The sequence below is a fragment of the Leptidea sinapis genome, chromosome 46 (assembly GCF_905404315.1).
Source record: "Leptidea sinapis chromosome 46, ilLepSina1.1, whole genome shotgun sequence".
NCBI lineage: Eukaryota > Metazoa > Arthropoda > Insecta > Lepidoptera > Pieridae > Leptidea > Leptidea sinapis.
Genome location: NC_066310.1, coordinates 456,491 through 482,683, shown reverse-complemented (window position 1 = coordinate 482,683; position 26,193 = coordinate 456,491). Strand labels below are relative to the sequence as shown.

Genomic DNA, 26,193 nt, shown 5'->3' with positions numbered 1-26,193 from the left:
CGGCGCCCGAGCTGCACGCCACGCGCCGCCGTCTGCGCGCCTTCGACTCGCAGGTGACGACACACAGGCGACCCTCCACTGACACTGACCCCTCCTCTGTTGACGGCGCCCGAGCTGCACGCCACGCGCCGCCGTCTGCGCGCCTTCGACTCGCAGGTGACGACACACAGGCGACCCTCCACTGACACTGACCCCTCCTCTGTTGACGGCGCCCGAGCTGCACGCCACGCGCCGCCGTCTGCGCGCCTTCGACTCGCAGGTGACGACACACAGGCGACCCTCCACTGACACTGACCCCTCCTCTGTTGACGGCGCCCGAGCTGCACGCCACGCGCCGCCGTCTGCGCGCCTTCGACTCGCAGGTGACGACACACAGGCGACCCTCCACTGACACTGACCCCTCCTCTGTTGACGGCGCCCGAGCTGCACGCCACGCGCCGCCGTCTGCGCGCCTTCGACTCGCAGGTGACGACACACAGGCGACCCTCCACTGACACTGACCCCTCCTCTGTTGACGGCGCCCGAGCTGCACGCCACGCGCCGCCGTCTGCGCGCCTTCGACTCGCAGGTGACGACACACAGGCGACCCTCCACTGACACTGACCCCTCCTCTGTTGACGGCGCCCGAGCTGCACGCCACGCGCCGCCGTCTGCGCGCCTTCGACTCGCAGGTGACGACACACAGGCGACCCTCCACTGACACTGACCCCTCCTCTGTTGACGGCGCCCGAGCTGCACGCCACGCGCCGCCGTCTGCGCGCCTTCGACTCGCAGGTGACGACACACAGGCGACCCTCCACTGACACTGACCCCTCCTCCTTCGCAGGGCACGCACGCGCTCTTCAAGTCGCTGTACTGGAGCTGGTGCCACAGCCCGGTAGCGCTCGTGGCGCTCTGTCTGCTCACCCACAACTACACGCACTGCAACAAACTCATCGCCACATTGTATCCTTTTCGACCGACTTCAGGCGAAGGCTCTTCCGTTCCAGTTTTAACGATTAATTAACTTAACGAATAATGATTTTGTGTAACGTACGAGTCACCTGGTGTATTTTACACACACATAGCAACTATCATTACAGGTCTTACCTAAAGCGACAGTTACAAACAAACAAGAATAACAAACACAGTAAACAACAATAAAATCAAACTAAAACTAATCATACAATCAAACATTACATTATAAATAATATATCTCACCAGAAATAGAAAAAACTGAAACACACTACTATTTACGATCACTACGTTCAACGAGTATTCAGTCAAAATCTAATTGTATTTTAACCATATCCCCACTACTACAATATGCGATAGAATAGTTCAAATAAATTCAATTATTTGACCGCATATCAAAAATCGATTAATAAATTTATTAAATAAATAACGAATGGTCATCCAACTTCATGATCATCCGCTCCACCAGTGGTTAAGAGATACGTTGTCAGCCTTTAAAATGGGAATTTGCTCTATTCTCGAAGGTCTCTGAGTCGTATTGGTTCGCGAAATCAGCAGCCGATAGTTGATTCCACAGATTAGCTGTGAAATTTACTTTTGCCATATGGGACAGTCTGTATGCGTAGCAGCGGCAGATACGGCGGGCTGGAGTTACCAAGAGCAGCTTTCGACAGCGCCCAGAACTTGACTGTATATTATATTAAATATTATAATCCATCTCATAGAAACATATGAAAAGTTCTGGCTGCTGTCGCGCACTTGAATGCCAGGTGTGAGCTCTTATATCACTCTTATATTTTGTACTAAGTGAATTTATTTTTCAATAAACTAGTACTGGCCACATTTTAATTGCCTGAAAATCTTGAAACAAACATTCAATGAACGGAGTAGTCTTGCAGCCGGATCTTAGACTATCACCGTTTCAATAGAAGCTTTCTAATAAATAATATATAATAAAATTTTCTACACATTTTGTTCAGTGGTGATTTAGAAATTACAGTCGATTTTCTGACAGAGGTCGATAAGTTGGTTCAACTCATCGAGTCACCAATTTTCGCATGTAAGTAATTTTTCTTTTTTTTACGATTAGATTGTCAGTGATACGTCCTGCCAATTGCAGTGTATAAAATGCCGCTCAGAAATTTTGGGCTTTCAAGAATCCTGAGTGGCACTTCATTGTAATGGGCAGGGCGTATTAATTACCATCAGCTGAACGTCCTCCTCGCAGCTCGTCTCGTCCATTATTTCATAAAAAGACATGCGGTACAATAGAAGTTGTGATAGTATATCGGTTTAACAGCTGTTACACAATTTTTTTGATGCAAATTTTAGTGGTCTCCGAGCTGTGTATGAGGTTCAGTCACCCGGTGGTGTGTGCGTGGTGGGCCCATGCTCTAATGTGACCAAGAGGAACCACAACCAGTAAGTCGGAGTTCACGATGCTTCTCTAAGCTTCTTTAGGGTTTCCACATTACTAAAAGAATAATTACCTCTATAGGATCATTCGGTTGGACTTTGCTACGAACAGTTTGTGCTTTAACCTACATCATACGAGTACGACCACTATTGACGCCGTCTCAATATGGATTTTTTTTATGGAAATGGAGGGTAAACGAGCGCACGGATCACGTGGTGTTAAGTGATCAATAAATATAAATGAATATATTTTGTTCTTAATTACTTACAACTCGCAATTGGAAGCGACGGATCCTGTAGGTAATAGTAATAAGGTGAAGTACGTGTCAGACCTGCGGCTGGAGCTGCTGTCGGGCGCGGAGAGCGCGGCGCTGCGAGGTGCGCTGTTCGGGCTGCTGATGCTGCTGCCGCAGAGCTCGGCCTTCCACGCGCTGCGCCACCGCCTGCGAGCTGCGCCGCGGGACGCGCCGTGTCTGATCCGGTAAGGGCGACCGGTGTCAGTCGCTACACAAATACGGCTTATCATTGATCTAATGTCACCTCTTTAACGTTCTTCTTCAATTTCATCATCACGTCCACTGTCATGTCCCAGGCCTTCACGTATGCCATGGACGCGGTAAATTTTATCTCCGAAGGGAAATTATCGAATTAAATTTCTTCGCTTTCTATCTGTATCTCGGGAATCAAAGCACTTAGGAAAGTCGGATATTGGAGTGTCAGAAAACTTAATTCTATTGCCCAAAAAAATCAAAAGACTTGTACGAAAATGTCTTCATACTTTGAAAAGAAATCAAAGAACAAGTAAAAGTATGTTTACTCCTTGCAATTTTCGTGTTTATGTACAGGATGTCCCAGGTTACTTTACTTCACATTCATGTGCACAACGCCCACAAAGTAATGAAATTTGTGGCGTTTTTGTATCTTATAGTGTCATCTTATTCCTGATAGACTATACTACTAGAAATACATTAAATAATATCAGTATCTATGATAATTTCTTCAAAAACAAAATAAGAACTTGAGTTTATGACATGAAATTTGATACCAAAATAATTTTGGCATAGTTTGAGAGTGTTTCATGTAAGAAAAGGTCGATTTCGGGATTCCAGTACGCCGTGATATTGTTCTTACAGAGGTCCACGGGTCTTGCTGAATTTCGTCAAGCACAATGTCTTGAGTATTGATATTCGCTAGTCTTCCGGAGGTCGTACCACCAATGCCACTGCCAGGTATTCTGCCTTCCGAATAACATCAGTGGACTCTCACGTATCCACGGTAATCTGGATGATGCATGCGCATTAGGATATCTTTCTCTATAAAGGGCTGCAGCAGCACTTGCGTTGCTCCTCCACTCACCATAGATGAAGTGCATGTTGGCGTATTCTTGTGCCGTATATTGAATCCGAGGCATTTTGATTCACTGAATCAGTCCAAATACAAGCCAAGTCGTCGTAAAATCAGCAAACAAAGTCCAAATCAGTAAGCAAAACGAGTAGTCCAATAAATAGCCAGAAATCGTCGTTATAACACTGATTCAAACTCACTCAGAAATGCGAAAGGAATGCACACATGCGATACCGAACAAGTCAAGAGACGCACTAAATAACTAAACTAAGTAAATGTCTTTGCTATGTATCTGAAACCGATCCGATAATGACCAAACCGGTGTACCGAGCAAAAAAAGTCTTTTCTCTCACTCGCTCATACGTTGGCGTACGGCATGTTGCTCTTAAATATTTCTTTAAGCTTCCAGTACTAATTCCATATTCACTGGGCTCTGCTCAATCTCTTGCCTGTCGAAACTTATTTGCTTGCCTAGGTAATTGTATTTATCAGTGTATTTGAAGAGGCTCGCTGTCGACGTATATTTGTACCTTGGTGTTGTTTGTCATAACCATACTTTTATCTCTTGTCTTGACAAATATCTTTTGTAGTCTCTCTATTCTATCGACATGCACTTTATAGAATGGATGCCAAACAGTACAAGTACACAAATTCTAAATTGCTACGTACGTAGCTATGATAAAGCAACTTATAAGTGAAGATATCCTTGAAAGGTTTACTTAAATGTAATATAAAACCTAACTGTTTGAAGGCTTTATTTAACATTTGATCGATGTGAGGGACAAAATTTAACTTAGTATCCATAATAACCTCTAGATCTCTAATTTGATCAACTCTTTCTAATATTTGGTCATATAATTTATAATTGAATTTTATCATATCATTTCTTCGTGTATAACTCATGATATAACATTTATTTGTATTTAAGAAAAGATTATTAGTATTGCAGAATTGCTCAAAATTCGATAGATCAGCTTGAAGAAGTTCGCAATCACTAGCATCCTTGATAATCCTAAAAATATTTGTATCGTCCGCGTAAAGTAAAATATTCGAATTAGTGGCTATATTGGTTATATTATTAATGTACAATATAAAAAGTAATGAACCTAAATGAGAACCTTGTAGGACCCCAGAACTTATATTACAGTATTGAGAAGTATATCCCCTTAGAGCAACTGCTTGGCATCGGTTACTAATATATGATTTCAACCACAGGAAAAGGTCGCCATGTATTCCTAGTTGCCACAGCTTCTGTATTAATGTGTTATGAGAAATTTTGTCAAAACACTTGGCGAAATCTGTATAAATAACATCAACTTGACACTTGTCATCCATGGCATTGAGAATATATTCGGTAAACACAAGCAAATTGCTATCTACACATCGTCCTCTAACAAAACCGTGTTGACATGGAGTTATAATAGACTTAAGAGCCGAGTACATTTGTTCGGTAACAATTTTTTCTAGGATTTTTCCAAAAATATTTAGTTTGGAAATCGGGCGATATTTTTCGATATCTTGCGTTATAGACCCCTTTGGAATCGGACTAATAAGTGCCTGTTTCCATAGCTGCGGATAATATCCGTTTGTAATAGATTTTTTATAGAGGAATGTGATTGGGATAGCTAATGAAGTTGAACAACTTTTTATTACAATGGGGTGAATTCCATCTGGACCAGCACCTTTATTAATATCAACAGATTTTAAATATTTCAGTACTTTATCAACACTAATTTCGATAGAGTTCAAATTAATAACAGCATCATGACAGGGCTCCAGTCGGTCAATGTCAATAGGATCTGAGCTCAATGGTTCAAATACAGATTGAAAATGTTCATTGAATAAATTACAAATATGTTCTCCATCTGTTACAAGAGACCCTTTGTAAGACATTGTTTGTGGCAGTCCACTATTAGATGATATTGACTTAACAAAGGTCCAGAAATATTTAGGATTTGATTTGATTTTGTCTTCAGTGTAATTTATATAGTAAAAATAGCATTGACGTTCCATGCTATGTGCTCTCTTTCTTAATAATTTGAATGTTTGTTCGTCTAGTGGATTATTATATATTTTCCAACGCTTATGATACTTATTTTTCTCATTAAGTAATTTCCTCAGCGGTTTAGTATACCAGATTGGTATAGAATTGGAAGATTTGATGGATCGACGGGGAACATACTTGTTAAATAAGTTATGGAATAAGTCGTAAAATTTAAGCAAACATTCATCTAGAGATAAGTCACCAAAATATAAATTCCAGTCTATAACTGACAGTTCATTATTCATTCCTGTATAATCTGCAGTGTGGAAATTGTATCTGAGTTGTGGAGCCGCCCTAAGTGAAGATGAAGATATTAAACTTAAATCTATACACAAACATCTGTGGTGACTGTCCTCGGGTGTGAGAGGATGGTTACAGTGAGAGATGAGACAGAGAGTATTTGACATAATTACATCTAGAATTCTATGATTATCATTGAAATTACCATTGTACTGTTTAAAATTACAGAAATTCAAGAATTCAATCAAAAGTCTAACACAGTAATTAGAACTGGGCGATAAAATCAGATCAGAAATTGACAAGCCTATTGTCCACTCAGCATCTGTGATGTTGAAATCGCCAGTTATCAGAAATATATCATTAGGTCTGTCTATTTTTAGTTGACTTGATATTTCAAACAAAGACTGTAATCCATTTCTGTGGTTGGCTCCGTGTGGAATATAAACGCAGGCAATATTTAAGTGAAATGATTTACCTAACGGAATGGAGACCCACACGCAGTCTGCGGCGTCGGGCGGCGGCGAGGGCCAGTCGCGACGAAACGGTCGCCAGCGCTCGCGGACGTCCACCAACTCGAGCGGTCTGCGACCGGTCGCCACGGAAAACTATGTATCTATTGTAAATATACTCACGGTCATTAAAATCTGATGTTAACCAAGTTTCCGTTATACAGATAAAATCGTAGTTGCACATCAGCACCTGAGAAAGAAAATCGTGAGATTTTGTGCGGAGACCTCGCACATTTTGATAATATCCGTTCAATAGCTTACTATTCATTTTTATAAATTATACTACATAAAGTCATCCGTAACTGCACAATGTATACTAGATTCCAAACAGACCTGTACGAGAATGTGTTATAATTATGGGGGAACAATGGATTATAGAATAAAATATAATAAATAGAGAAGCCATATTTTGACGACGCATGACACAATAACACGGTGAGATTTACACAGTTTAAAAAAAGTCACTTCAATTTATATAAATCAGATTGATTAGAGATATGAATCACTCTAGAACTATCACTTTTTCTCATAAATATTTTACAGTCTCTGATCCACAAATAAGAATAATTTAATTCAATCTTCGATTGCCGTGCTTGTTTTAAAAGCTGTTTATTGAGTGGAGTCAAATGGTCTCCGATATAGACGCTGACGGAGGGCCCTGGCAGGCCGATGTCGGATGTGGTGAGTCCTCGGCGGGCTCGCACGGCCGCCAGCAGCGTGTCCTTACCTATACGGCGAGTGTACTTCACCACTATGGCCGGTGAACGGCGATTCTCACTGTTGTTTTTATCACCAGGCGAGCCGTATCGACGCACACGGTGAATAGAATCGATTTCATTCAAATCGAAACTTAACCCCACTTTAACATACATTGAGCGCAATATGTCGATCAAATTTTCTTTATTGGATGCTGGTATTCCAGAGATTTCTAAATTATTCAACCTGCCATATTGATCTCGCATGTTAATTTCATTTTTGAGGAACGTAAGGGTTTCGCTGACTGCACTTAAATCCGACTGTAATTTGGTGATTGTAGACATTTTTTGTTCTACAACAATAAGTCTATCCTCAACATCAGAGAAACGGGGTTCCATGTCATTCCATTTTTTATTTAGTTGTTCGATTCCTGAAGACACTTTGAGGATATCATTTTTAATGGAAGCGAATTCATTTTTGAGTTCTTTTATTTCCTGAATCTCTGATTGCAGGCACTTTATTTCTAGCAGCACCTCGTGAATCCCTGGGGTTATTCCAGCCGTTGCAGATGCACGACACAAGCGGCAGCGCCAAGCGGCCTTCTTATCGGCACCCATTTTTCTATAGCTGGTCTCCATAATTCCAGCGCATCCAAAATGCAGATGGCCCTTGCAGAATCCGCATTCTACAAAATCCGTTACTAATTCCTTACACTTTATGCAAGACATGTTCGTATGCACACGTGATATGATAAGTATTAAGTAATTAAATATTTTACAACACACCCGCGGAGAAGGATCGCGTAAGTAGGAAGGTGAAGGTTCTCTTGGGTCTAATGTTGAGCTAATTGTTTTGGTCAGGATTGTAGAAAATAGCTTATATTATATTCTCATCTCTCGGCAGCAGACTTACCTATAGGTCTGTAGTTTCCATTATCATTCGGGTCACCTTTTTATATAACAGAATTATGTTAGATTCCGACCATTGGGTGTGTGTCTCTCCAGATTCGAGGATAGAGTTATAGCACGGTATAGCTAGTATTGGAGCAGATATCTTTAGTCTCGTTTGTTCGTTGTTTGTTGTCCGAGCCCGGGATTTTGTCTGATTTCAGTTTGTTCAACGCCTCAATAACGTCATTTTCTTCTATTTTGGGTCTTATTATATTATGTTAAATTGGTTTTTTGTTACTTTATCGATTTTGATAATTATTTTTCCTTCCCGTGTGGTCCCATTGCAATTCGGTCCAGATCTAACAATGGCATCCATGAGGAAACCATAAAAGTCTAAAATTTGCTATATGTATGTGCACGACAAATCGACGAATAACTCAATATCACGCCAACCAATTATGATGAATCTTTTTTATTGGAAAGGATATACTTCAAAGGTAGTTTGGTGAGAGTTTGGTTAGGTTCTGATTATGGCATCTATGACAAAGTAACTGAATTCTTCAATTTATAGAAGCGGATATCCGGATATCTGACTCACCTACCGAAACGTGAAAGTAATTGTCGTAGTCGAATATGATGATCAATGGAATTCCTTAACGACTTACAGGCACGGTGCTGTCTGACTGTGGCAGAATTTCTATCTGTCTTCAATTACATTACGTTCACTGCTGCATTGCAAAATTGAGTAGATCTACACATATTTAGACAAATTATTAGTTAGTGTGCTTCAGATGTACAAAAAATAAGAAAATATAATTAAGGGTGACTCTGCTAAAAGCCCTGCCATTTGTACCTCACGACTACCGCGTATGTTATCGTGGGGACAGTTGTACAACACTCGGACAGTCGGCCCCAGTGCTGCCACACCAGCCACTCACCTCGCCGGCCGCTCCGCAGGGTCGAGCCGGCGCGGCCGCCGCCCGCCGACCTGGACCTGGACGCGCTGCTGCAGCACTTCACCAGGGTGCAGGCGGCACACCGCGACTACCGCGTGGCCGAGCGCCGCGTGTCGCGACCTCGCCTGCCGCTCTAGTACACACCCAGTACCCACCCAGTACCAGTGACGGACGTCGTCTATTGTTTTCCAAGCTAATTCATAAACTCCTTTGCAAAAAAGACGAGCACTTTCGATTTATTCGAGTACTTTTAGTCTTATATAAGAAAATAAAATAAAATAAAATAAATTCCCCATGCAACAACACTTTCGTTTAGTAATCTCATTCACTTTGACAAAAAAAATAAGGTAATTGACTGCCTCCTTTACTTACTAAATGTTACAATCAACAAAATTAACATCGGGTGTGGCTTTTGGATGAAATAACTGCTGCAATTATTCGTAGCAGGCTTTGGACTAAGTTTTTTATGAGTTTTTGGAGAATACGCTCCCATTTGGCTGTAATAGCAATTTTGAGCTCTGTCTTGTAGGGCTGAGTGCATAGCTCTAACACGTCGTTTAAGAATATCTCATACGTGCTCAAAAATCCCAACTTCAGGTAAGTAAGCGTCTACATCGCGCGCTCGGTGTGCTCGAATTTCGTCCATAAACACAGCATGAATAGCACAGCACTTACAGTAATACCTAACGCTGGTTGTACTTGAGGAATCAGGGATTTTCACGCAAACGATTTTCAGAAGTTATGCCAGCCCGAAACATCACAGGGCCCCACCGTACAGCGTAATTTCTTCAAAACATACTTCTGCACAACTCTCTCCTCTCACACTAAATAAAAAGACACGGGCTTCGAAAATAAAACCTTGCTCCATTCTACATCTACACACGTCGCACAATTTTGGGAAAATCTTAACCTAGCAATACGGTGACCACGGAGTAATTTAAGACCGATAGCTGGTCTTCGTCTGTGTATATCGACTTCTAAAAATCTCCACCTGAGAGTTCATACACTAACACTCACGTTTCTAATATTTTCAAGAGTGATTTTGATGTTATTGTAAACTTCCGATTTCTTAAATAAAGCATGGCTCACAATATTACGATAGTCCCTGGGGTAAGTATTACGTACATCTTCTGGTTTGTTGAAACCTAGTCCACGTCCTCTGAACAGTGCAACGACTGACGCTCAACCGCTCCGACACATAACATTGAGAATATATATTGACTATATTGCCACTCATTTGCTCTTGGTCTGCCATTTTACAGTATCAGATTGTCACGAAAAATCAACTTAAACAATTTTACATCAACATCAGGGGTCGAGGGTGATTTTAAGCAAAATTGTAATTTCTTTTTGTAACAAATAAAGATTTATTATTATTATCAATTCATTAACATTACAAAAAAACATTTTTTATTTACTTATAGCACGTTATCTAAACACAAACTACGAGCACAGGCTCGAATCTAATAGAATATTTTTAAATAACATTGAAAGTTTCAAATATGGAAAATTTCATTTTATGTTTTTTTTATTTCATGGACAGTACTTTTTAGTTAATTGAATCCATATAAAACCTCTTTAGAAAGTTTTGCGTGCCCGTTTTTTTTGCAAATGAGTTTTATTTAAAAGGGCGTAAATATACATGGGTAAAGAAAGGCTTTAAATGTTTATATTTGTAAGTATATCGTACATATTAAATAGTCAATTCATTTCAATCATTCAAATTATAATTCAGTAGATAAAATGTGGAATATATAACGGTGTTATTACAAAAAAGTTAAACACGTGTTGAACACTTGTTTTAAAAAAGTTCCATTACAAATCCGTGTCTTTATCTTGTTTTTTTTTTTCTTTATCTTTATCTTTCATTCTTTAGTGTACACAAAATGTGGAATAAGTAGAAGTGTTAGAATATACAATAAATATGACATCTATCCAAACGTAGGGTAAGGTAGTGTGACTGTGAATTCAATATGGGACGGCTCAGTTTGATAGGTACCGAATGCCGGGTGCATACCGGTTATGAAAATTGTTGGTTATGGCAGTTTCTAGTTATCGTTGTTTTTCTAACCTATCGAACATTGCATGCTTGGTAATGTTTCGCCACTTACGTATCGACAGTGACAGACAATATCGGGAGTGTTTAATACGGTGTCAATACACCGATAAATATATTGTATATAATAAATTGTATATACTATAGGCATTTAATAAGTCTTAGCTTAACTATAATATTATAATCATAATTTAAGACAAGTAAGATTGTAAACTAAAACAATAGATATGTAAGCATTTATAAATGATAAGAAAGTTTTATTAAAATATATATAAATATTAAATATTGTAACAATACAATTAATCGTTGATGGAGTTTTCCCTGACTTGTGGAAAAGGTCATAAATCGTGCCAGTATATAAAAAAGTCGATAACAATGACGTTAAAAACTACCGCTCTATATCTATTCTGTCATGCATTCTAAGCTGTTTGAGTTTCTTGTCTGTCCAATAATAACGCGCCATCTTGAAAGCGAAATCTGCAAAAGCCAGCATGGGTGTAGGAAGGGACGCTCTGTCCAAACAAATTTAGTGTCCTTTATGTCTTTTATTAGTAAAGAAATAGACAGAGGTCAACAAGTGGATATGGATTTCTGAAGTGCCTTTGACAAAGTTTGGTTCTTAACCCCCCCCTGGGATCACCTGGGACACGTTTTATTTTCAGCGTTAAAACTCGTCAGTTGAGTCCTCGGTTACATTAATAATTGATTCTTGTTCTTTTATATTGTCTATCGACACGTCCTAATCCCAATCAGAAGTTATTATTGTTCTCCACGACACTCGCCCAGTTTTCAGATGTCACTTCATCACACGCATTATGTAATGATTGCATCATTTTGTTTGTGTAACAATTTATGTTTTGTGCCCATATCAATAATTCAATGGCGTTTATTGATAGAGATAAGGTGCGATTCTTATGACAGTATGTCCATATTCCGCTGCTATTTCATCGACTACGTATCTTTTAGGTCGACGGTTTGAATTTATAATTCTTATAAATTCTGCTTTAATTGCAATTATTGTCATCCTCGCCACTATCACGAAGCCAGTTAATAATATTGTGTTTGGCGCGTTATCAATAAATATAATTAAAGGTTCTTCCAGTAACATCAACATTTCCCTGAATCAATTTTCATAAACTTCTACATCTGCAGTCATCTCGTGATAGTCGCCAGATTTTTTTGATTTGAAAGTGAGTAGAGTATCTGCAACAAATCCTGTTACATGTTTTAAAAAACTTAGATTTATGAAAGAAAACTAAATACATGTGAATAGAAATAAAAAAGACAATATATTTCCTGGTCATTATTAGAGTTCCGTCTGTTAATATTCACATAATATTTTAATAGGCAATCGTGATTTATATGGAATAACTTTTGTAATTTTACGTTTCTTTTGTTATGTTATGGTCCTTTAATAAATATGTTATTATCAAAACGCGCTTTTCATTATTGTCTTTAATTCATTAAAATTCCCAATCATCGTTTGCTTAAGTCACTTTTTGTCGTAAGATTTAATTCCGTGAATATTATCTTTATGCCTAAACTTATTATACGAGGGGCGGTCAAAAAGTTCGCGGAATGGCGGGGTTGGCGGGGGTGAGGTCGCTCCTCCAGGTAGCCGCTACTTGAGTAACTCATAATTACTATATATGCCAATTTCTAGCCTAATTGGGTCATTAGCTTTCGAGTTACAAACGAGTGAACAAGTAAATCGGGAACAAACTAGCCACTATGGAGAAAATTGAACATCGCGCCGTCGTAAAGTTCCTCACCAAACAAGGAAAAACGCCTCAAACTATTTTGCAAGAGATGTTAGCTGTTTACGGAGACTCTGCTCCTGGTAAAACCATGATTTACAAATGGCACGGCCTTTTCAAGCAAGGAAGGGAGTCAATTGAAGATGATCCTCGACCTGGACGGCCCATTGAGGCCACTACGCCGGAAATCATTGAAAAAGTTGAAAAACTTGTATTGGAAGACGGAAGGTTGAAGAAGAAACAACTTGCAGCATCAGTTGGAGTATCAGAAACCACAATTTTAAATATTCTTCATCAACATCTTGGCATGAGTAAAGTGTGTTCAAGGTGGGTCCCGAGAATGCTCACGCCGCTGCAAAAACGTGAGCGCGTCAACTGTTCCCGCGAGTATTTGGACCGCTGTGGAGAAGTTAGGGAAGAAATTATGGCCCGAATTGTAACCGGTGATGAAACTTGGGTTCACCACTATGAGCCTGAGTCAAAGCAGGAGTCGATGCAGTGGCACAAAAAAGGCACACCACCCCCAAAAAAATTTAAAGTGTCGCAATCGGCCGGAAAGATCATGGCGACTATTTTTTGGGATACTGAAGGTATTCTTTTGATCGATTATAAAGAACGTGGTGTTTCTATAACGGGAGAGTACTACGCTTCCCTATTGGACCGATTAAAAGAAGCTATTAAAGAAAAAAGAAGAGGAAAACTGACAAAAGGTGTACTCCTTTTGCACGACAACGCGCCCGTTCACACGAGTCATGTTGCGACGGCTGCCATTCATCGATGCGGTTTTGAACAACTACGCCATCCACCCTACAGTCCAGACCTGGCCCCTAGCGATTTTTATTTATTCCCAAAGATGAAGAAAGAGCTGCGTGGAAAAAAATTTAGAGACGATGATGAAGTCAAGTCGGCGATTTCGGCGTATTTTGACGCCCAAGACAAAACCTATTTTTTCGACGGTATTAATAAGTTATATGCCAGATCCCAAAAATGTATTCGTGTTAAGGGGGAATATATTGAAAAGGAAAAATAACATAATGTATCATTTCATCTTTTTTCCCAGTCATTCCGCGAACTTTTTGACCTCCCCTCGTATAATTAGGTAATAAGATCAAAAAGGGTTTTTAACCTTCTAAGAATAAATTTCAAACAACACAAAGACCTTTTCGATTCGATTCGAATAGAAATCGGGCAGAGTAACGTCCTAACTAGTAAACGGTTGCAGCGAAAATGTGTCAACTGTCGACGCTAGGGAGACGTCGCCTTTATAGACGTCTTCACCCCGTCCACCTGTCACAGTCAACACAATTTAAATAATTACTCACTACAAACAATCAATACGAAAACGGACAGAGTTTCGGTGAGATGTTCAAAGTCCGACGACAAACGAAGTAACGCTCACCAACACCTGGGTCTTACTGTTCGGGGCGATAGCCCCTTTCAGTGGTATAAACGCCGCCCGCAACTACAGGTGGGGCTCTGGGTGGGACCGGTTGGTCCATGGTGTCATGTCCGGTGGTATCCTGCTGCAGTGCGATCGAGCCCGCGTGGTGACGCGAGCGATCTGCGGACTACGGCAGGGTGGTAAGTCCGTGGTTGGCTTGCGCCCGCCGCTCAGCGAGGTCGAGCCCACCGGTAGTGTACCGGTGAGCGCCCATCAGCCAGCGGCGAGGAAGCAGTCGTGTCCTAGGAGACTAGGTCACGTGGTAGTCCTCTTATGTCCGGCGGTCGTCGATGGTATGGCGAGATGCCACGCAAATGCTGCGATCGCGCTCCAACGGCGCGCGATTCCAGCATTAATAATATAATATAGCAGTAATAATATGCCAGATGTAAAAACTTATTACACATCAGTAAATTTACTACTATGATTTACAGTAAACCATAATCATAAAAAAGCAACTCACTGAAGAATTTAATTCTCATAGTTGTTGCTACAAATAAGTAAAATAAATGCTCAACACCCAGTAGACACGGCGTCTTATGATTTACTAACACGAAATTTAAGTCTTAAATATTGACGGTAGCGTGAACTTATTTTCGAAAAAATTTATCTTATAAATTTAAACTCTTAATGAGGGTGGCGAGAAATAATTTACTCGACACGGCTTTTTTAACAGTAGTTATGAAACTCTTTTTTGCTTTTAAGGTAGTTTTAAAAGATGGATTATAAATTATACCTTACGATCAATTGTAACCACAACACAACTCTAACGCAACCGCATCATGAGACTAAAATTTCCTAATTTTGGTTACGTTGCCCTCGCTCAATGACTGCCATCGTTAAAATCAGTCAAGATGAATGCCAAACTCGCAGAGATCGTGAGTGCTATGGTCGCAACCGCGCCCTTCAACAAACCAATCTAGTCTTCCTCCTTAACAATAAAAATGTTACACGGCGCATGGGCACGTCCTCTATGCTCCTCAATCGTAAAATAAACATTTCTCACCATACACGTTGCAGTGACAAACCATCAGAACATACCACAGTATGCGCGTCTATCAGCCAACAACGTAAATAAGTATGTACAGGGATCACCCAGCAGCACGACGAACTGACACCACACTGCATCGTCAAGAGCTAATGCCGCGATGAAAAATGCGCCTCACGATGCTCTTCCCTTCTTCTTAGACGCTATGCAACACGCCAGGCTATGCAGCAAACGTAGTTGCCACTTCGTAGCACCAAAAGCCCGTGACACACCATTGAACATGAAAAAAAAATTGATTAAAACGTATTTCATAAAATGCAATGACATCCTAAATACCATTCATTAAAACAATGTTCATAATTAACAATCAATTATAAAAATAATTCAATGAAATTTAAATAATAAATTACTACATCTTTCAAATCCGCGTTGATGTTGATGCCCAGTCCGTTCCAGTCCAGAAGCTTAAAGACATCTGCCAACGCAGCGGTGAACAGCTTGGGCGATATGACATCGCCTTGTCTGACTCGCCGCTGCAGTCGGGATAGGCTTCGAGATCTGATCCTGGAGACGGCCCTTGACCAATTTAACCCCCAGAAGACTCAAGTTTGCGCGTTTACCACTAAAAAAACCCCATTTGCCGTATCACTGCTCTTCGAGAACACTTCCCTTAAAGCCTCGCCTAGTATCGGAATATTGGGTCTCGAAATCTCGAGCAATTGCCAATTCCGTGGCCATCTGGAGGGCAAAGCCAAACTGGCTTCAAAGAAACTGGGCGTCATAAATAGAGCACGGCAATACTTCACGGCCCACATTCTAGCGCTCTATAAAGCGCAGGTCTGGCCTCACATGGAGTATTGCTGTCATCTCTGGTCTGGCGCACCCCAGTATCAGCTCGATCCATTTGACCGCGTGCAACGCAGAGCAGCTCGAATTGTCGGGGACCCAGTACTCTGTGAACGGCTGGATCACTTGGCTTTGCGTAGAGACGTCGCTTCATTGTGTGTCTTCTACCGCATTTATCACGGGGAGTGATCCGAAGAGCTGTTCAACCTGATTCCTGCCGCCGAATTTCACCTTCGCACGACACGCCACAAGTTACGATATCATCCCCACCATCTGGATGTGTGGCGGTCCTCCACAGTGCGGTTTTCAAGGAGCTTTCTTCCTCGTACTACGAAGCTGTGGAATGAGCTTCCTTGTGCGGTGTTTCCGGGACGATACGACATGGGTACCTTCAAGAAAAGCGCGTACACCTTCCTTAAAGGCCGGCAACGCTCTTGTGATTCCTCTGGTGTTGCAGGAGAGTGTGGGCGGCGGTGATCACTTAACACCAGGCGACCCGTACGCTCGTTTGTCCTCCTATTCCATAAAAAAAAAATCTCTTAGCACAAACTTAAATCACTAAATATATAGACTTTTACTTATACTAAACAAATTAAATGATAAACATATACAAATATTTATATACTTTTCAAAAATATGAGGATTATATACAATGTAATAGAAATATTTAATTTTATAGTTAAAAAGACCGCACTTAGCAATCAAGAGTTCCCGCGCTTTTTCCAGACCACAGACTATTTTTTTTGGTTCTGTTCGTCCATCTTGACAGGCAAAGGGGTCAAAAGCCCATACAGCCATGTCTTCATTTTCATTTTTCTATTCTTCACGTTACACAGCTTGTTCAAAGTCAAGCTAAGTATTTATATAATCTTCATCTTCAAACATAAATAGTACAATTTCCCATAAAAGTAGTATTTCGTGTTCTTCATGTTTCATTATCTTCATATACATATAGGTTCGATGAAAGGCCGAAGCCAAGTCTTTTATTGATAATATTCATGTTCCAATTAAGATCAAGCTTAGCCCCTTATTTTTAATAATAAACTTTTATGATATAATACTAAAATATAAATCTCATATACGTTATAAGAAATATATTATACATGAATTATAAATAATAATGATGAATATAATTATAAGATAATATGAAACTAATTTAAGGTATAACTACAAATATAATATTTACATTACATAAAAATTTACATTAAAGTTAAAGTCCAATAATAATTTATGGACGAATATGTTTTAAGTCTGTGTAAGGGATTGTGTCAAAAGCCAAGATGTATTTTCAAATTTCGCCTACCGTTGAAACTATAAATTTGTAAAGCGGCACGAAGCAGTCATAAGTTTTCAATAACTGCTGAAGTGAGCGCGGGATGTCTTCAGCATTCTTATAAATATCCAAGAGGCAGCCAGACCACGGACTTTGTTGTTGTTACTCCATTCGTCCCTTCCGGGACAGGCAAAGGTCGGTAGCCATACAGCCTATTATATTGTACTGATGACCACAGACTAAATGCCGTATTAATGAATAAACGTCAAAACAACGTACTGTCAGTGTCGCCAGCTCAAAAATTGAAGTGCCAACTCCATCTCAGTGTTACGTGTTACTTCTTATTAATACATACCAGGGTTGACATTTACAAACTAGTGCTGCTAACCCTTTACACACATTCAAACATTAAAACACTACAATGGATAATATAGAAGTCTTTTTACGAACGCATCAAATTGGAAATGTCTAAACAAACCGAAGACATTATCTCGAGAATGGACGAAAAATTGGCTCCACTTTCACGCGAAGTAGAAAATTTAAAATTGGAAAACAAAGAACTCAGGATCAAAATTACATCGCTGGAGAGAATGAGAAGAAGCAATAATATAATTCTGCATGGTATAGAAGAAACTGAGGCAGGTGCACTAGATCTTATGAAAATGACGACAAAAAAGATCAATACTGATCTAAATATTTCCCTTGATATTAGAGATATCAATGAAACACGTCGAATCGGTAGAAAAACTACCAATAATAGCACGAACTTCTTTCGTGAACGCTTGGAAAAAAAGTGAAATACTCAGGCACAGGAAAAAGTTAAAAAATACTTTTGTTTCTGAAGATTACCCCAAAGAGGTTCAAGAAAAAAGGAAGGAATTAAGAGAAAGAATGCAAGAAGAAAGGAAAAAGGGAAACTTTGCGATAAGTTAAGTGTGGTAAGAGATAAGTAGTCGTTTCTTGGTCTCACAAATTATTATAGGAGTTTTGTGCCCGACGCCTCATCCGTTTTAAGTCCATTATATAATTTATTAAATAAAAATACAAAATGGGAGTGGACTGGCATTCATGATGCCGCATTTATTCGAATTAAAAACATATTTTCGTCTGATAAAACACTAGCGCATTTTAACCCTAGGGCCAGGATAATATTGACGGTCGATGCGTCGCCGACCGGGCTAGGTGCTGTATTGTCACAAGTCGACACTGACGGGTTTAGAACGACCGATATCGTACGCTTCTCGGACATTGAACTTGGCGGAAAAAAATTACGCACAAATTCATAAGGAAGCTACGGCTATCATTTTCGGCATAAGGCGGTTCCATCAGTCCTTGTATGGTTGGTCTGAACCCTTTACATTACGAAAAGACCATAAACCCTTACTAGCAATATTTGGACCACACAAAGGGGTACTGGAAGTGTCCACAAGCCTGCAGAGGTACGCCATATTCTTAACGGCATACTATTATACTATAGAGTATATTAAAAGCAAGCTGAACAGCGCGGATTATTTGTCTAGGTCATGCGGGGAAGGGGGGCTTACGGAAGCTCAGGAAGAGCTGGGGGAGTGCGAAGATCGTGCAACCTACGTCAATTTTATAGTAGACGCCGACCTGCCGGTGACACTTAGTGACATGCGGCGCGAAACGGCTCGTGACCCTTATCTACCTATAGTTATACGGTACGTGATGAACGACTGGTCTAGAAAAGTAGACGACGTTAATCTATATCCCTTCTTTAATTGTCGATCACAGTTGTCATACGAAAATGGTATTCTAATGCGTGAACATAAAGTTGTTATTCCATTAAAATTACAAAATACTATTTGCAAGGAACTACATAGTTCACATTTCGGTATAGTGAAAATGAAGGCGGAGGCTCGCAAGCGACTGTGTGGTTTCCGGGCGTGGACGCGGCGCTAGAGACGCTGGCAGCGACTTGCAGCGTGTGCTGTGCGCTACGCCCTGCACCGAGCGTTGGCACTGGAGCCTTGGCAAGCAGATAGACCGCTAGATTGCCCGGAGACACCACCGCGCACTGGCTACCGCGCCGCCGCCACTCCTCATGGACGACGGGCAATAAGTCCGATTTTCTCGACACCTTCTCCAGATATTTGTAATAGATATGTAGTTAGTTGTTAAGATGTAGGTTTAATTATGTTTCTTAGCTTAAGGGGAAGGGATGTTGTATAGATGTATATATGTGTGCGGGCTGCGACTGGCGTTGATCGCTACGAGTAACGATACAGCTCTGACAATAAATCAGTGTGTTACCGACTTGCTAGTTTCACTGACGTACGTTCGTGCGCCCTCCCGTTACCTGACAAATACTCAATGTATGCTGAACACATTAATCGAATTGAAAGGGTTCAGCGGAAGTTTACACGATATCTAGGCTTTAAGTTTAAAATACCTTATGTAAACTTTGAGGAACGCTGCAAGCGCTTCCACCTTTAACCACATAAAGCTCGTATTTCTGATATAATTACCTTAATCAAATTCAAATATTTTTATTCAAAATAGGATTTAAAATCACTTATTGAACGTCAAAAACTACCATCCATTCAAAAGAGACTGCCTCAGACCTGAGAAGAATGGGCGCAAGAAACTCAGCGGGCTTTTTTTTAAATATAAAATATGGATTACAATGTGATATCGTACAATAAACATTTATAATTAAAGAGCCTGAGGGTGTTCGCTTTATTCCCAGTCCATGGTGTCATTATGAAAATCGTTTATGCTATAGTAACCTTTCCCACACAAACGTTTATAAGAATTCTTTTAAATTTCGTAACACATACATCGCCCAACAAAAGACTTACTAACTAGACCCAACCGAGTAGTAGGCATAACAAGTTTATGTTTGTTCCTCGTGTTAACATTATGAAAGTCATAGTTTCTAGAAAATTCTTCAATGTGCTTATGAACGTTTATTTCTTAAAAAATTTCTCTTAATGATTCTTTAGGACCTAGGTTATAAATCGCGCGAATAGCCCTATTCTGCAGCACAAAGATGATATTAATATCGGCTGCACTGCCCCATAACAATATACCACAGGACATAATACTAGGAAAATAACTAAAGTATACTATATACTATATCGCTACTATATATGTATATATATACTACTGTATACTATATCGCTAATCTACTACTACTACTAATCGCGCCGTATCTATGTCAGTTAACCGTCTAATTTTCTTAACCGCATATGCTGCAGAACTAAGCCTATTCGCCAATCCTTCAATATGGGGTAATGCCAAGAAATAAGTACAGCCGATTCCACTGGTTTTTACCACCTCTCCATATAATAAAATATTCGCATCTACAGTTTTGACATTTGGCGCGGCAAATTTAATATATATGGTTTTATTACTATTTAACAATAAGTTATTGGCGCTAAACCGGTACACGATGTCAGATAGAGCATTGTTTACTTCGTCATATAAAACTTGGCTTCGTTTCACTTTGAATATAATGAAGTGTCATCCGCAAACAATACCACTTTGTGTTTTTTTTTCTACAAGGTTAGGTAGATCATTTATATAAATTAGGAAGAGAATAGACCCTTGTGGTACCCTCATACCGAGAGGAGTCCCAGGAGATCTCCTGCCATCCACCTCGACCCTCTGAATCCTATTATTTAAGTATGAGATCAGAAGATCGAGTGCAGATCCTCTTATACCATAGTGACATAGCTTCCTGACCAGCGTTGAATGTTGAACACAGTGAAAAGCCTTAGATAAATCACAGAAGATACCAAGTGCATTCTATGATTCCTCCCAGGCCTCAAAAATATTCCTGATGAGTTCGACACCTGCATCCGTAGTCGAGCGTCCCCTAGTTAAGCCAAATTGTTTTATATGAAGTAACTTATAAGTGTTAAAGTGAATAAGCATTTGGTTTAAAACAATTTTTTCAAATATTTTACTTAGGGTCGGCAACACTAAAACAGGGCGATAGTTATTCGGGTCAGAAGTGAGTCCCGATTTAAATATTGGTGTAGTTTAACTATATTTCAGAAGGTCAGGAAACACGACATGTTCAATACAGCTATTAAAAAGTAGTGCTAGATATGGTGCTATGACGTCAATAACAGAACTTATTATTTTTACAGATATGCCTCAGTATATATATATATAGATATATACATCAGCAGTTTTTTTCATTTCTAAAGATCCAAAAGTTTTAATTATTTCTGCTGGGCTAACAACACTGAATTTGAATTTTTGTTTATTACATTCCTTAACATTTTCCAAAAGAAGTGACTCGGCAAAACTGGTGGAGGAGACAATGGTGCTTGAGATAGAAACTGGAATTTCAGAAAAAAAAATCTCAAAAGCAGAAGCTACTTTCTGCTCAGAGTGGATTTTTGTATTGTTTATTATTAGATTACATTCAAATTTGCAGTATTTCGCTCTTCCAGATTCCCAGTAAATAACTTTCTAAGTCATTTTTATTTTATTAGAAGCATTTTTAATTATTTCTCTAATATGCATTGACTTAGCAATAATACATACTTTCTTAAATAATTTTGAATATTTTTTAAAAAAAAATGAAAATGAATTTATTTCGGAAGAAAAACTGACACATTCACAAAAAAAAGTTAAAGAGAACAAAATATATGCTTAATCTAATACTAAACTTACTTAACTTAAACTAACAAAAAAAATGTTACTAAAAATAAATAATGACAATAACAAAAATAATAAAAAACGTATGTGTGTAAATATATAAGGCAGAAAAAATAATAATAAATACGAGAAGCTATTTTATATAATACAATGAAATTTAAACAGTGTTCACCAAGGCAGGAGATGTAGGGAGGTATTGGTCATTAATAAGTATTTTTTGTATTTTTTTCTAAAATTCGAGACTATATAAACCCCGTAGCGGCGGTGGTAAATTATTCCAGCACTTGGTGGCATTGTAGTTGAAACTTCCCCTGAAAGCCGCAGTGTGATGCTTGGGAGGACAAAGCTTAGCCTTTACAATGTTCCTTGTTATAAAATTCAACACCCTGCCCTCATTTGCCCATAACAGTTTCGAGTAGAGATATGCTGGCGTTTTTGTCTTTATAATTCCAAAAATCATACAAGCGAAGTGTAGCCGTCTGCGACTTTCCATGTTCTGAATATTGGCTTCTCTAAGATACGGACTCACATGAGATCTGTGTGGAATATTCCAACAAAACCGGGCTCAGGCATTTTGCACTCGCTGTATAGTACTTTTGGTGCGGGCTCGTAGTCTAGGACCATACGCAGTGTCATTATAATTAAATTTTGAAAGTACCAAAGCATCACACAACCTGACATGTAGATTTGTATTTAAATAGTTCCTAATGCGATAGAGTACTTTTAAACGATAAAAACAGTTCGCAACAGTAGAGTTTATATGTTTCTCAAATCTAAGATTCTCTTCAAATATTAATCCTAGATTACGAACCTCATGAACTCGCTCAATAACTTTATTATTAATAACTATTTTAGGATTGTAACGTTCAATTGTTTCAACGACTTTAGGGGTTCCCAGTATCATAAATTTGGTCTTAGATGGATTAAGAACCACTGAATTATTTACCGACCAAGTATAGATTTGGCTGACATCTGAATTAATATTTTTTTCTGCATCTGACATCTCGTTTGGCTTGAAAGTTATGTAAAGTTGAATATCATCTGCATAAATTTGATATTTACAATGATTAATGTTTTTAACTACATCGGCACTATACAAGATAAATAATAGCGGTCCTAATATTGATCCCTGAGGTACTCCGCGCTCAAGAGCATTACAATCAGAGAATGACCTACTTCCATCTTCCTGTGTAATGACTACAGTGTGGGTTCGATTACTTAGGTAACTGTGGAACCATTTTATTGCTTTCTGACTCAATCCATAGTAACTTAGTTTGGAGAGCAGCAGACTCGAATTTATGGTATCAAATGCGCGCGAGTAATCAAGTAGTAATAAAATCGTACCCTTTCCATCATCTTGTGCAGTAAGAATATTGTCAACTACGTCCATTAACGCTGTAGTTGTCCCTCGGTGTTTTCTAAACCCTGACTGGTAATCCGGTAATATGCCATTATACTCCAAAAAGCTCATTAGCTGCTTATGCACAATCTTTTCAATTACTTTTGATAAACAAGGAAGTATGCTGATAGGACGAAGTTGTTTAAAGTCTTTCGGATTGTCGTTTTTTGTTATGGGACGCACTAGGGCATGACGCCATAAGTCTGGAACCTTACTTGACGACAAGGATGTATTTATGATATAGTCTGTAGTCAGCTTAAGCATATCCAATGAAATATCATCAATTCCCACGGCTTGTGATTTCAACTCATTCAAAGTCTGAAATACTGTATGTTCATTTACTTGTTTAAAATCGAAAACAGAGTCACTATGGCGATGGAACTCATAATATGCCAGAGTAGACAGAGGAATCTCAGCACTGCCTGGAATGTTAAGGAAGCTATTATTAATTTCATTAGGATTTGCAAGGTGAGATGGTAATATGTATTCTTTTTTCGTAGTGATTTGAGTATTCTGTTTAATATGCTTCCACAATACTTGAGGTTTATTTATATTGGAGTTTATGTACGTATCAAAATATGCCTGTTTCTCTCTTTGTATTGCGAACTTAACATAGTTTTTTATTTCTTTATAAAATTGCTTATGAGTTTCAAGCTTACTTTTGCGTGCCCTTACTTGGGCTTCATCACGACACTGCATCATCTTTCTAATATTGTATGTAATCCAAGGGTATGTATTACATTTGATTTTAACATATTTCTTTGGTGCATAAAAATCGAATAAAGATAATAGTGTCGATGTTAATGAGACTACAATTTCATCAACATTTTCTAATATTAATAATTTCTCACACTGGATGTCACTTAATGATTGCTTAAAATCATTCACGTTAATGTCTTTTATAGGTCGACACACGACCTGTTTTGGAACAGGTTGGTCTTTATTTATATTTAAAACACATGATATAAACGCATGGCTACTCAGACTTTCAACATGATCCACTGTAACAGATGATACGGGAACATGTGTGCATATTAAATCTATAAGTGTTTCTGTTTGAGAAGTGAAATGCGTTGCCTCTGTCACATGTTGTTTTAATTTAAAGGTGTTTAAAAATGTTTCAAGTTTTTTGTAATTAATATGATTCGAATCAAAAAAGTTAATATTAAAATCCCCAAGTAAGACAATGTTTTCGCACCAGACAAACGCGCCCATTGACTCAGTAAGAGCATCAAAAAATGTATTGACATCCATCCAAGGAGGACGATATGCGGTGCCCACGACCAAAACTCTGCCACGAATAAAAAGCTTAAGCCACATCTGTTCAACGCTTGGTGTAATTGGATGTGATAAGATACGTACAGATAGGCCTTGTCTCGTGTAGAATCCAACGCCACCGCCTCGAGAGCGCACGCTGGTTGGGCGCGGAACATGTCGTAGTTTGTATCCAGGGACAGCGGGTGCGCGACCCTCCCGGCCCTGGCGCAGCCACGTTTCGTTTATAGCCATCAAATCAACAGTATGACGTTGCATTGCCGCTACAAATTCGTCATGTCTGGTTCCAAGTGAGCCGGGATTTAGCAGACCAATTTTAAGTTTTTTTTTATAATTGAACAGAGCGATATTTTGAAACAATGTATATGTGACCAAGTGAAATAACGTTTATATTTGTAAGAGAATAAAATAAATAAAAATTTGTTAATATAATATGTAGATAATTTTTCATTTTATATAACCATACTTGATTTAAAATATTTATACGTACATATAAGAAAATAACATCACATCCGCTTTTAAAATTTAAAGTTAATAAAAATTGTCCACAATAGTACTGCAAAACCATGCCACATAGAATCTCTATATAATAATAACACATTAAAGCTAGAATAAACATAACTAAAATATAGTACATAAAGTTCCAGACAATATTATAATTATTGCCGTTATCATTCAGACTCAGCGTCATTAGAAAAGAGAGAAGTGCATTAAAATAATAATAATTTTCTGTGATTAATGTTTTTGTAGCTCTCGAAATTCCAATATAATGTGATGGACAAATGTTTACTATAGCGAAAACAATATAATTTAAATTATGTAATAAAAATAAATTACTTTTAAAAAGTACTAAACTCACTCTTTGCCAAAAACCTTACTGATGGACTGTTCAGAACGAATAACATGAACAGAGGATTTCTGATCTCGCCGAGCATATATTATCCCACCCCGGGTCCACACAAAGCGCCAATTTCTCTGTCGTGCAAGTTCCTCTCTCGCTAGGTAAAACAATTTACGATTTACGCGAGTCAGGTGCTCATTTACATAAAAACGGCGCGGTTCTTCCCCTAAGCCCATTCCCATGGTGTCCACTCCACGCCGGACGCGCGCCGCGTGCAGGAACTCATCGCGCAGGTATCGGCGTGTGAGTCGCACCACTTCGGCGCGCGGCCGTCGGGTTCCTTCGGAGCCGGCTCCCCTGGATTCCACAGCATTGATGCGTGCACCGAGCCTATATGCATTCACTATATCACGTTCCTTGAGACTAAACCCTATCTTTTGAGCGAGTGTAATGACAACGTGTAACAGATTCTCCCCATTATTTTCCTGGAGACCTGAGATCTCGACATCGTTTAGCAACTTATCTTGTTCCGAGTCATTTAGCTGTTTTTTTAAGCTGTCAATAGTCTCGTTGACCTCTGAACATTGCTTTAGCTGATCCTGGTCGGCACAAAATTTTGTCTCAAGTTAGTTT

The 26,193-nt window shown here is 39.2% G+C and overlaps 1 protein-coding gene across 2 annotated transcripts in view; it reads left to right on the top strand.

The window, feature by feature from the left end:
• The window catches only part of LOC126977927 (protein VAC14 homolog), a 32,667-nt gene extending 23,365 nt beyond the window's left edge, over nucleotides 1–9,302 (top strand). Inside the window, exons 11-14 of one of the 2 annotated variants that reach the window (XM_050826619.1) lie at nucleotides 827–945; nucleotides 1,935–2,014; nucleotides 2,701–2,851; nucleotides 9,051–9,302. In XM_050826619.1, the coding sequence (XP_050682576.1) occupies nucleotides 827–945; nucleotides 1,935–2,014; nucleotides 2,701–2,851; nucleotides 9,051–9,186 (486 nt within the window). In that variant the 3' untranslated portion in view covers nucleotides 9,187–9,302. Of the gene's footprint in view, nucleotides 1–826; nucleotides 946–1,934; nucleotides 2,015–2,700; nucleotides 2,852–3,503; nucleotides 4,428–9,050 lie in introns of those variants that run through there. The other variant, XM_050826620.1, reaches the window with a different exon arrangement.
• Nucleotides 9,303–26,193: the final 16,891 nt, after the last annotated feature.